The sequence below is a fragment of the Haliotis cracherodii genome, unplaced genomic scaffold (assembly GCF_022045235.1).
Source record: "Haliotis cracherodii isolate W230 unplaced genomic scaffold, xgHalCrac1.p SCAF_22, whole genome shotgun sequence".
Classification (NCBI taxonomy): domain Eukaryota; kingdom Metazoa; phylum Mollusca; class Gastropoda; order Lepetellida; family Haliotidae; genus Haliotis; species Haliotis cracherodii.
The window spans coordinates 6,572,600-6,586,147 of NW_027266278.1; the positions used below are offsets into that span (position 1 = coordinate 6,572,600).

Here is a 13,548-nt window from a genome sequence, read left to right on the forward strand (position 1 = left end):
TGTGCCACACAGACTATCACACTCACATTAAACTATAACACGACCTTTATTCCATCAACAGATGACTTGATTTCCAGCACGTATACACGTCGAGTCATAGATGTTACTGGAGAAGTTAGGATATCATGTGTGATGTTTTACTTAGTATATGGCTTTGGCTAGGCCATGAACTTTGTCATTTTGCTTTTGTTACACAAAGCACCAAAGACATACTAGTATCTATACACCTCCTATGACAAGCAACCCGTGAGTATCTGGGGTAGAATAGGTCTTGAGCAACCCATGCTTGACGTAAAAGGCGACTATGCTTGTCGTAAGAGGCGACTAACGGGATCGGGTGGTCAGGCTCGCTGACTTGGTTGATGCATCTCATCGTATCCCAATTGCATGGATCGATGCTGATTATCTCAATCACTGGATTGTCTGATCAAGACTCGATTATTTGCAGACCGCCGTCATATAGCTGGAATATTACTGAGTGTGGCGTTAAACAACAAACAAACAAACAAACCTATGTCGAGCCGATATACTGTGTTATTACTGAATTCTTATCAGAACGGGGTTCAACTCACATACTCACGATCTCTCTTTATAAAATAACGATTTATTGTTTTCGTAACGGATGAGATCAGGATAACAAGTGAACTTGTAATGGCCATCATTAATGGTCGTCTAGAAGGTTGATTGTTTACTCCGGGAGTTGTAACAAAGATTTACAGATCTGAAAGTAAGATTTCCATTTCCAGATATACCATCAACTCGGGTCAGAAGAAGTTCCTGGTGAACCTGAGCCTGAAGGTGTGTCTGACTGCTGGAGAGGGGTGTCAGTTTACCTTCCCTGTGTTCACAGACATGATCCTACCTAAACCATTCTGTGACTGGGAGGCCACCGAACAACTCAAAGGTGATGTACCCATGAATAACCATGCATTATTGTTTGCCTCCAGTGATCCCGTGATAGTGACAGATGCTAAAATGTTGTTTTTTTGTATACAGACAAAATCATCAGCTATTTAATTGATCAACTACTCAATTAATCTGTTGTATAAACACAGCTTTGATCCCCTGTATATAAAATTACCTTGTATCCACTGTCCTATAAGTATAAAACCTCAACGCCAGAGAATAACCAGTCTCGATTGTCCGACGAAACAGATGTCAATGGGCGCAAAAGGCGCAGATGGCATGTCCATCATTTCTCTGATGATGTACACCAATTCTAATCTTGTTGTCCCGCGCTGCCCTTCACCTGATGAAGGGGCAAGAAGTAGCCTGAAACGTTGTGCATGTATAATAATGAGGTTGTTGTCCATAATATTCATTGCTGAAATTCTTTGTATATAAAATAAAGTTACAGGACCATTTAAATCATTAACTCCGTAATACTGTCTTTATTATATAACAGTCCAATTATAGATGGACTTTTTCATTGCTTCAGATTTCTCCTTGGGGAAGTTTGTGACTTCACAAGGCGGCGAAATGACGGACAAATTGACCAGAACCCTGGTCGACAAGTTGGTGGACACGCTCGGACTCTCAGGCTATCTTTCAGAACCACAATGCTCTCTGGATGGTCGAGGCACGAATGGCTGGAATTCAGGTTAGGAACAATTTACTATGTATTTTCTTCTATACTTCAACACACAGATTGTTTCACTTATTTTCGATTACCATCAACAGCAATATCACCTTGTCATTGGTAAGAGCAATGATGTTCCAATTTTGTGAAACGGTTAAAACTACTATCACAAATTATCGTCCATATTTTACGTCGGTAAAACTGTTCTTAATTATCGAGTTGAGGGGTGGTCTGATCGTAATGCGGCCTGAAGAAGCGCACTAGAAATCCATGATCGTTGGTTGCTGTCCTAGATTCGGTGTCGGCAACATACCCGTGAATCTGGGTGTCACCAAAGTGGTAAACGTCTAAGTCCAACACCACGTCGGGTTTTCCTCCTCCACAAAACTTCCACACCTAGACATAGCTGAAATACTATTCAAAGCGGCGTTAAACCTTGCTCACTCACTCATTCTTCCTAGAAGGTTGTCGTGATTTTTAAAAAGTGATCGCAAACGTTTGCTCTGTTCCAGAGTGTCTGAGAGATGTTTCACTGCCACCACTACCAGACTCTGTGTCCTGCAGTCTCCCCGACCACTGTACAGGAATAGACTGTTGTCTCAGTGTGCCTCTCATCAGTCGGAATGTCCACTTCAAGGTCGACCTGGACATGTGCAAGATGACCCTCACACTGGCCATAGAGAAGCTGGAGTTTAGCAGACTGCTCTTGGACTACCCATGGGGCACACCTGGGACCTTCAACCTGAAGGGAATCTTCCGAGCAGAGTAAGCTACAAATTATTCCATTAAAGTTTCAAAGTCTGATTCAATCAGTGATGTGTAGTTGTATACAAAATATAAAGCGACATATAGTAATTTGTAATACTAGAACTTTCTAAGTACGTCTTTATCTTGTAGAAATATCTTGTTTGTCAGGATCCTCTTATAGCCGGTTCGAATCCGAGAGTTACTATTATAATTATGAATTTTGGTTTGTCAACACCATACGGGTTTCACAAATATGGCCTTGGGTTTTTCTTCCATGTAAAGCTTACTCACTGTGATGAAACTTAAATGAAAGCAGAGAAAACCTACCCCACTCATTCAATGAATCACGACTGTTGACGTCGAGATTATGATTGCAATCTTTGATGTTTAGTTACACCATCGACAACCTCGAAGGAGAGAACCAATTCCTTGTAAGTCTCAACATCAGTGCCTGCTTCGAGGCTGTGGGGACGTGTCTGGTTGCCCTACCTGTGTTAAACCAAGCCAGATTCCCCAACCCTGGATGCGACTGGAACTCAACACTTTCCTTGAAAGGTACGATCGTGGGTGTGAAGCATTAGGTATGAATGTTGTTAAGTTACTACCACCCTTTGCAAACACTGTTGCGGTGCTGGCACAGTGAAAACTTGTTAACTGAACACTGTGCCATGAGTCAGTCAGCATGCCACACACAGTACAGGCCATCTAAGAAGTGAGAGCCCCCGTGCATATCCTGGTTAGAATTGATCTTCAGCAATCTATGCTTATCGTAAGAGGCGACTGACGGTTCGGGTGGTCAGGCTGGAAGGCTTGGTCAATGCATGTCATCGTTAAACATCAAACTAACAGAAGTGAGAGTACATGTAGGTTGATAATGGATTTTTTTATACGCCACTACTAAGGCCTTCCAATGGAGTAACACCAGGCGTGAAAACAAAACAGCATGCAATGACATCAGAACTTACACTTTGAAATAACTACATCCGTGGTGTAATGGACAGAGCGTCTGTGGACAGAGAGGAGCATTGATGGTTCGATCCCCTGTCAGCGTCATACCAAAATACGTTGAGAAATGTGACTTTCTGTTACCCTGCTTGGCGCTCGGCGTTAAGGGGTCGTAATAAATGATTCCAGGCTTCGCCGCTTCAGAAGAGATATACATTGTACATTGGCTTACATTATGTTGTACGAAACGCTCATCTACAGGACAGAGTTGCATACCACCAGACATCCTTTATCCAGCCAATTCGCTCTCTAGACTCGCGGGGGGCACGGGTGGCCCAGTCGTCTAAGGCGCCGCGATTCGCTGTGCAGAGTTGCGTCCCTTGGGCGCGCCAGAAACCTATGATTGTGGGTTCGAATCCCGGTTCGCCCCGATTATGTTTCTAGGTTTGTCGGCACCATACCCGTGCTCACGGGTTTCACCGAAGTGGTAAACGTCTGAGACCTGCATCACTTCGGGCTTTCCTCCCACATTAAGCTGACACGCCATGATATAACAGGAATAATGTTTAAAGCGGCGTTAAACCCAACTCACTCACTCACTCACTCTAGACTCGCTAGTCGTTGGTTCAAATCCCGGTCAGCCCCGTAATGAAAGGGTCTGTCAGTATGACATGTTGTGGGCTTCAACAAAAGGGTAAATGTCAAAGCCATACTCTCCTTTCACATCATGACCCCTCCGTGGTCTAGTGGATATAGTGTCTACCCGGAAAGCGGAATGTCCTGTGATTCGATAGACTGCGCTTGATACCAAAACATGTTAAACGATGGTACTTGTTGTTGCCCTACCTACCGCTCGGCTTGAAGGGGATAAAAACAGGACTAGTCGGCTCGGAGTCAATATACTGTGTCTGAGTAAATTACCCATGTTAAAACTCATGGTATGGTATCTCAGTGGGCAAGCACGATAAAAACAACCAGTCTTTTCACGGACTTGTACATTGTACAAGCAGCCACGCAAACATGCAACAACAATACAAATTAACAGAAAGAATTGTATTGCTGAAGGGAATGTTTGAAATATATTGTATTTCATTGTTATGATAATTCAGGTTGCAGATATGTATACCAGTTGTCTATATTCTATTTAATCCAAATGCAATTGTCATATCCTAACTGTCATTTTCCAAGACAGTGTATGCCCAGTGTTTCTGTCATACACTTCGAATGCATTTATTGTTTTGGAAGATGTTAGTTTTATAATATATACCTGTACATGCCTTGAACAAACCAATCGTGATATACTATCATATGGAACTTTGATAATGCACAGGTTTCTCCCTGAAGAACTGGCTGAATGGTAACAATCTGAACATCGGTCAAGCCTTGACCTCAGCATTCCGGTTCCAGCTGTCTCTAGCCCTGGGCATCTCTGAATACCTCCTGGACCCCATGTGTGACAGACAGAGGGGGATATACAAGCCGGACGCCATAGGGTGGAATAATGGTAAGAGTTTGTAGATTGTGTAACACGTTATTCTGGTGATAGTGTGCGAAATGTAACCAATAGTTTCATACGTGCAGACCATTCCATAGATAAACCTCTCAGATCTTCAAACATAGTGTGTCATGTCACTGGACACGGTATTATTACCTACATGTCAAATTGGTAAAAGAAGAACGTTCGCGTCATGCCATAATCCCCATTGACAAAATAATATCATGAATATGGTTTGAAATTTTAGAATGCCCTAAAAACTTGACCCTCCCAACCCTACCGAGCAGCCTGTCATGTCACATCCCCGACTACTGCACTGGACTGGACTGTTGTGTGGATGTGGTCAGTCTGGGGATGTCCTTCAACTTCAAGATCCTCCTGGACTCACGGAACCTTGTCCTGACTGTCGGTATCGAAAAACTCACCTTCCAGACATCACTGCTCAACTACAAGTGGGGTAAGTCTCATTGCAGCAAAATCTACAATTCGCAACAGGCGCATGTGTCGTCATCTAAAATCGGAACGGAGTGAGTGAATATGGTTTTACGTCTCTTTTAGCAATATTACAGCAGTAACACCCAGGGGACACCTGAAATGGGCTTCACACATTGTACTCATGTTCGAAATCGAACCTGGTCCTTTGGTGTGACGAGCGAAGGCTAACCACTCCCCCAAAATCTGAAGTGACGAATTGTATGTTAGATTGAGTTGTTACTGTAACACAGGGAGATATCATGATACCATGTCTTCTTTGTTAGTTCATAGGTATCTCAGACAACACGTAGCTTCCTCTTGGCATTAACTCTTGTCATCCTTAACTATATGTTCTTGTATTTTTAGAATCATTTTCATATTACATTTAATAAACGTTATTCATACATGCATTCCGAACAATTGCTACAGAATGTATATCTTCCATTAATTCCTTGGTTTCTCTTAACTACACATTAATACTATATAACGTATTTTTTCAGGCGAATGGGAGCATTTCAACCTCAATGGAGTTGTGAGATTGAAGTAAGTGTGCACATACATATTGAATGATGTATATGTATTATAGTTAATAATGTGAAAATGATTCCACACACACACACACACACACACACACACACACACACACACACACACACACACACATATATATATATATATATATATATATATATATTTGAATGCAGCACTTTTAGCAATAATAATATTAAAGAAAATTAAGGTCAATACTGTTACTTTGAGGTAATTCGTAAGTTGGTGATGTCTGAAAAAATACTCCAATACTCCAATACTCCAAAACTCCAATACTCCAATCTAATCTTGAGTAGCTTATTGATGATGTTTTCATGGAATAGTCACAAACCTCAAATCCCTAGATTTTGCGTCACTTTGGGATTTCCTTTACCTGACAGGCAGTGATAAAACTGAGCGTAAACGCAAGTGATTCGTACTAATCCTCAGCTTCAAGATTGACGACCTCGTTCACGCTTGGAAGTACCTACAGAGCTTCAACCTGTCCCTATGCTTTGAGGCAGACAAGTCTTGTGTCATCAGCCTGCCTGTCCTCACTGATGTCAGCTTCCCTAAACTGGTGTGGAACTGGAACAGACCCTTCTCCAAGACTGGCAACGGTACCGGTATTCTGACAATGATTTGATTTTGGTAACAATTGAATCATAATATTTAAGAAGCGCTCAAATTGCACTTTACAGTCTGAGTTTTGGTGCCTCTTATAACCAATCTGTTCCTGTAATACGTATCAGTAATGTATCTTTAGTCTTACTTACTTACTATTAGTGGTTTAACATGCGCTTTCCGACATTATGCGTATTTCGTCAGTCATGTGTTTCTGGCAGGTTTTTCGTTGAAGAGTTGGTTGACTGGTATGAAACTTCCCTTTGGCCAACAACTGTCTGGGCTCGCTGTGTCCCAACTGTTGGACAGGCTTGGTGTCACAAGCTACCTGAGGGACCCCCAGTGTGACCGGGCTCTACCCCCATATGCTGGGTCAGTTGGTGGTTGGAAAAAAGGTAACTGCAACATTGTTGCCATCTTTGTCTGCTTAGCAAATGAAAAACAATGAAACATCTTGTTTGATGCAGCCATCACTGACAGTGAGTGAGTGACGTTTCACGCCGCTTTTAGCAATATTCCAGCAATATCACGGCGGGGAACACCAGAAATGGGCTTCACACATTGTACCCATGTTGGGAATCGAACCCGGGTCTTCGGCGTGACGAGCGAACGCTTTAACCACTAGGCCACCCGACCGCCCCCATCACTGACAGCATTGTATATGACGATAATGAAATACTTTCATCAGAAGTTGCTTTGTTGCCATTTTGCCTTTTACGCCCAATTGAATCTATTATCGTGATTGATAATTTTACGTTTATCATCAAGAAGAGGTTTTTATATACATGACTATTGTTTTGTTGAACACCAGTGCTAACGATTATATTTTGAGCGTTAACCTGTTGATATACAGAGCCATACGTTTATTCAAAGAGGTCATGCCTTCCTGCCTTTTCTGTTGCTTTCATTACATTATAAACACGTAGTACCAGTAGTGTACACTTGCTGTCGCAGATTGCCCTGCCAGACTCAGTCTGTCCACACTACCAGACTCCGTCACCTGTCATCTGTCAGACCCGTGTGGCTCCATACAGTGTTGTATTGACGTTGACTTTATCGGGAGATCCTTTAACGTCCAGATAGGAATAGACCCTTGCACCTACACCTTCACTATGGGAATAGAGAAGCTCGTCTTCACCAGGGCCTTGTCCAGCTACAAATGGGGTGAGGAGGACACATATCTTTAAAGAGTAGATCTAAGGTTGGATAGCGGATATTACAACATCTAGATACGGGACGTATATTAATTAGACCCAGTTTGATATCGCGGGAATATGTTAAACATTTTTCTAGATAATTTTATCTTTCATCTGATACGGTATGTGGGACGAGAAAATCAACTTCATCATTTGTAAACATATTAAGTTATTACATGTTCACTGCTTTGGTTTTCATGGTGAAGAGGCAATTGGATGGAATAAATTGAATATCGCTAGCCCCTACATATATATTTTTTTTAAAAACCGAAATGTTGGATGAACTTTTCTTTTATAACTGTAATAGAACTACATATAATGACAATTATGTTTGATGCTTCTGGAAACTTTTTGTTGTTGTCATAGCAACATGTATATTATTGCTACGATATTGTCTTTACAGGAAAACAGGAACACTCTGATCTGAAGGGCGTAGTCCGTGTTGAGTATGTATCCCATTTCACTGATAGTTTCCATTCTCTATATGTTAAACTATACATATTGTAAATACAAAAAAGATGTTATAGCCACGTCCATTTGACTTAACAAAGCCACTGCATATGGCACAGTGACATATGACAGCCAAATATTTTGTATGTATTGTTGTTTTTCTTTTCAGTTTTATGATAGATGATCTGTTCGGAGAAAAGAAGTTCCTGATCAACCTCAACATCAGTGTCTGTTTTGAGGAGGATTCTTGTCTCATTTCTTTCCCTGCTCTGAAGGACGTCAAGATTCCTAAGTTGGTCTGTGACTGGGAGAGTACAGCAGCTCTTGCAGGTCAGTGATGTGGGTGAGGGTTTTCTACTTGCGTCACGGCTCGAGACGTTATACCTTAAATAACATTTTTTCCTCCCACTCATTTTTATTTAAGGATGAGATCTATATAATAAGTTAGGTTGATGAAAGATATGGAAGACATTTGTACGGATGTTTTCTTAAGGACCATCTCTTGAAAGAGGGCATTAGTTTTTTGGCTTGCCATATGTTTTCAATATCGAAATAAACCGGATAAAAATGTAAGTCAGTTGAAAACAAATATTTCTTGTGACCAAAGGAGTGCGAGAAATACTGAAACATGTATGTGTATATACCTTCTTAAACTGATATTGCTACAGACAAACTTTGTAGTTATTTAGTGTTAATGTTTCTACTGTGTTAACTGATTTTTCTTGTATGTACAGATTTTGTTTTGTCTGACTTCCTGGGTGAAACGGATTCAGTTGGATTAACAAGCCTTACGTCAGTCGTCGCAGACAAACTGTTTGAACGTCTAGGGATATCAGAATATCTGAAAACACCCCAGTGTCAAATAACAAAAAGGCCTTATGTGCCTGCTGTTACTGGATGGAACAATGGTATGTCCGAGAAGAAACAGGTCATAGTTACATGCACTTGTGAGATGTTACCGGTATAGTTAAATTGTGTTTCAAGCGTTTTTACGGACTGGTATATTGTCTGCGAAAATCGTTCGGTCTTTTTAAGGTTAGGCCCAGTGAATTTTGTCAAAATGTATGCAGATAAATTACAACAAAGGAATCACGAAATACATTATTGTTAAATAGACGAGTTAAATTTTATTTTGATATGGTGTATATGTACATAGTGCTCCATTGTATACGTTCATTTCAATTGACGTAATTTTTTGGAAGTCTACCTTCTTCACATAAGTTAACCGCATATTGAAAAGTAGTGCAAATATACAGTTTACTGACCTTTCAGAGTGTCCAGTTCCTGGGCTTGACCAGTACCTCCCAGAACTCCCTGATTCCATGGCATGTCACGTGCCTGACATCTGCACCGCCATTGACTGCTGCATCGATATCGACTTCCTGTCACGTGCCTTCAACGTCTTCCTGACAGTGGACATGTGCACCTATCAGCTGACAGTGGGCGTGGAAAATCTGGTCTATAAACGGATGTTGTTTGATTATCAGTGGGGTATGACATAAGGTTTTTTAGTTTTTTTCTCAAACGGTTCCCAAATGTTACATTATTATACATGATCTGCAAGTAGTCATAAAGAAGATGACATAGATAAGGATCAGGTTTTTATTATGTTAACGTTCTGGAGCCATCACTGATTTTCAGTAATGTATTCGTATAATTTTCACCGCCTTGTTACTTTTAACGCTCAATGAAATCTGTTTCTGCAGATAATCGAGACTGGTCTTCCTCTGGCATTTAATATTTATACACTATGAACAGTGTTTTTACAATGGGTGGATTCCTATGATTTCAGGTAGGGAGGACCATTTCTATGTGAAAGGTGTTATCCGAGTAAGGTGAGTATTACATTAGTAACTGTACCTGTAAAACATAATACTATATGCTTATAATACATGAATACACGACACTGGCGTCTACAAACACGCTACAGGATAAACAATTCAGTTAAAGAGATTACGTACATATTACGGAACCAATAACTGAAGCCATTGTGTTTCAGTTACACCATCAACCATTTGTCGTCAGAGAGGAAACTGGAGGTGACTGCAGCTGTCAGTGTGTGTCTGAAACAGAACGAGTGTTTGTTCTCTAAAACCTTCCTTGACAAAGCCAAGATACCACAACCCCTGTGTGACTGGGAGGCCATGCTGAAACAGAGAAGTAAATTGATTTAGTCAGTGATCATAAATGGTATACACGTCCGAGTTCGAGCTTACATTGACCAAGAGTGGAGTAAACGTTTTCGATCGCCTGCTTGTCTGGCTTCTGTGGTTGTCTGCATATAACTATTGTCATTGTTGTCACCAAAATTACAAACATTGTGTTTCCTTTCGCGTTTTCTGAGAAGAAACAAAATGTCAAGGAATGGTGGACTAAAGATAATGTAACATTTTTTTAACAGTATTTAATTTATAATCTAGAATGCATGTACATGCAGTTGATTGTATGGTTTGTTCCAGATTTCTCATTGTCCAACTGGGCGTCAGGCAAGGGGCTGTCCTCCACCGTCTCTACTCTCTCTGATACTCTGATATCTCAGCTCCTGGATGATCTCGGGGTGTCACAGTATCTCCTCAGTCCAGCCTGTGACCAGTCAGCAAGTCCATATTCCCCTGCTGGGGTAAACAACTGGAATGGTGGTAGGTCTACACACAGACCTATCCTGATCCATTCTCCTGTAGCGATACATGCCGTTCAGACTAGTCCTTGAATAAATGTCCATTGGCAAAAAAAATGTATGGGCCTCCAAACTGGCCTTTTCATAAAACCATCAATTATGTTAATTTCCAGAAGCATATTTTACCTACTCATTGCATTGGTTGTGTGTATTAGCTAAGCGAACTATTTAAACTATATCAAATGCTGATGATAACTTGCTACACCATATACACCCAAAGAACGTATATTGTACACACATGTATGGAATAAAATGTTTGATCTTTTAAGCATGCAGATGCCTCCCGAAATTGATCAAAATCTTCCTGTTTCCAAAATATAATTTAATGATCTTTCCCTCTGTGCCAATTATTTTCTCAAATGCATTCTAGTAACTAACTCCTCAACATGAAGTGTTATCTTGATGTTCTTATTATACAACCTTTTCTCTATGTTTTCACTCATTCCAGTATGCAGTAACATCACAGTACCATCACTGCCAGACTCTCTGAGATGCTATTTGCACGACAACTGTTCCACTGTCGGCTGTTGTGTTGACGTCCCCCTTATCAATAGAGCAATCCAGATGACGTTTGATGTGGATATTTGTAATCTTCAGATTACTATAACATTTGAAAATCTGTCATCGGCCGTGTCTCTCCTGGAGTACGAATGGGGTACATATATTATCCAAAATAACTTTGAAATAAAAGGAGACAAAAATGCAACACTTGCAACGATATTGCAATAATATCTTTCCAATATATGTTTGCACTTCAAAACAAAACGAATGTCATTTGTATTGATGTCAGCGTGTCATGCATGTGTATGTAAATATTTTCAGGTACGAATGGGCTTTTTATCCTTGGGTCCATGGTGCATCTGACGTAAGTAACATTTATAATCTACAATTTACTTATGTACAATTTACACCCTTGTTCTTGGGTCATGTTAGGTCAGTGATACAAGCTTCTAGTGTGAGTGACATGCTGCTATTCAATACTCTTTGAGAAATTGGGAAGTACTATCAAGGCTCAGGAAAAAGTCTAAATGGTAAAAGACCATTGCTTATGTACGTAAGAAAGCATACATTTCAGGTCTTACATTGAAAATACCGATTCGTTGCTAAGAATTTCTTTGTTTAGTAAACAGACGTCTCACGACCAATGGTCACTTTAAGGAAGTTATGCACTCAACAGTTAGAAAATAAAATGTACGACTAAGGATACAATTAATACAATAAATATAACAGCTGGTTCCAAAATATCACCATAGGTACAATCTAAGGCACATTCCAGCCTCACAGAAGCTGGTGATTGACCTGCGTTTGAAGATCTGCTTTGAGGGCAACACATGCGTATTTGACGTCCCAGTCTTGTCAAACTCGGAACTAGTCTATTCTCCGTGCAACTCGAGTCCACCAATGTCGTTGAGAGGTACGTAATTACATACACTTTCATGGCGGCGAGAAATCATAACGATACGCGAACCATGGCTTAATGCAATGTAAATACTGTACTAATAAAAGTTGACTTTAAACCTTGTCACCACTTATGCCAGGATGCCATGGTATCAAATCGGCACATTCGAATTGTATGATATGTATAATCTAGCTTATTGATGGAGCCCTAATCGTGTATCTATATTATCGAAACCGTTATGCAACCACTATCTTATTTTATTTATCATTTGTCAAGTTTGCTGCAAGTGCAGTATTTTATATGTGTAAAGCCCATTGCTGATGTCCCCGCCGTGATATTGCTGGAGTATTGCTATAAGCGGCGTAAAACCATACTCACTCACTCACTCACTGGATTTTGCGCCGCTTTTAGCAATAGTCCACCAATATTACGGCGGGAAACACCAGAAATGTGCTTCACACATTGTACCCATGTGTGGCAGTCGAACGCGGGCCGAGCGACGGTTTAAACCACTAGGCTACCCCAGCGCCCTCTTAAGACATGTATATACACTTAATTTCTGTATAGTTTCTTCATTTCAACCTTTGAAACTATCGAAGAAACCTTCTTGAAACAACCTTCTGAACATTTACAATGCCATGAAGCAGGGTCAGTTTTACATACCGTTGAAAAGTAGTACTGAGAAGTAGTACTGAGAAGCAGTACTGGTTGACAAAGAGCCTCAAAGTAGACATTAAGGTTTCGCAATTGGTAAACCGGATAGTTGTGAAAGAACATTCGGATTTATAAGTTTCCCAATGTGATTTATTTGCTAGCCATGTTTGACCAGTGATAAAAACAGCAAGAAAAAAAGAATGAAAATATATGTGCCTGACATTGTGCTGCTGTCATGAAGATAATGGAGCTGGCCTTTTGTTTTGAAAACGCGAAACATATATCTTCTTTTTTTCTTATAATTCCAAACATTACTTCATATCACAGCAATAGCATGCTTGTATCTGAAGTAGCCATGGACCCGAAGTACCTTATGTAAAACAAAGATGTGATATCCACGAAGATGACTGATTTTGTATTGCAGGGCTGTCCCTTGACTTTTGGAAGGTTGAAAAGTGTGCTCTTCAATCCTCGGGTAAGGAAGCGTATTATTTCAAATCAACCCTTTTTATTTACAGTAATAGATCACAGTTAATGAGAATAAGACGAAGTGTAAAGAAAAATGGAGATAATTTTACAATGAATATGTGTATTTACTTCTAACATAATATATTTATCTCATCGAGTGAACTGACACTGTTGACATATGTATTAGTGGCACAGTCAAATAAGGTAACATGTTATTTGAGGAGACAATACAAATGTTTCATTTATTATTATATATTATATATATTATTATATATATTCCTCATTGATCACCACCATCTGTCCCTGTAAGCT

The 13,548-nt window shown here is 40.2% G+C and overlaps 1 protein-coding gene across 1 annotated transcript in view; it reads left to right on the top strand.

The window, feature by feature from the left end:
• The window catches only part of LOC139471500 (uncharacterized), a 147,211-nt gene that overhangs the window by 51,114 nt on the left and 82,549 nt on the right, over positions 1-13,548 (top strand). Inside the window, exons 55-75 of the mRNA XM_071253857.1 lie at positions 747-904; positions 1,439-1,600; positions 2,092-2,344; positions 2,718-2,881; positions 4,602-4,775; positions 5,014-5,223; positions 5,741-5,783; positions 6,219-6,388; positions 6,614-6,787; positions 7,347-7,556; positions 7,992-8,034; positions 8,208-8,368; positions 8,773-8,946; positions 9,311-9,529; positions 9,831-9,873; positions 10,038-10,198; positions 10,498-10,677; positions 11,164-11,370; positions 11,538-11,580; positions 11,969-12,129; positions 13,193-13,243. Coding sequence (XP_071109958.1) covers positions 747-904; positions 1,439-1,600; positions 2,092-2,344; positions 2,718-2,881; positions 4,602-4,775; positions 5,014-5,223; positions 5,741-5,783; positions 6,219-6,388; positions 6,614-6,787; positions 7,347-7,556; positions 7,992-8,034; positions 8,208-8,368; positions 8,773-8,946; positions 9,311-9,529; positions 9,831-9,873; positions 10,038-10,198; positions 10,498-10,677; positions 11,164-11,370; positions 11,538-11,580; positions 11,969-12,129; positions 13,193-13,243 — 3,161 coding nt within the window. The remainder of the gene's footprint in view (positions 1-746; positions 905-1,438; positions 1,601-2,091; positions 2,345-2,717; positions 2,882-4,601; positions 4,776-5,013; positions 5,224-5,740; positions 5,784-6,218; positions 6,389-6,613; positions 6,788-7,346; positions 7,557-7,991; positions 8,035-8,207; positions 8,369-8,772; positions 8,947-9,310; positions 9,530-9,830; positions 9,874-10,037; positions 10,199-10,497; positions 10,678-11,163; positions 11,371-11,537; positions 11,581-11,968; positions 12,130-13,192; positions 13,244-13,548) is intronic.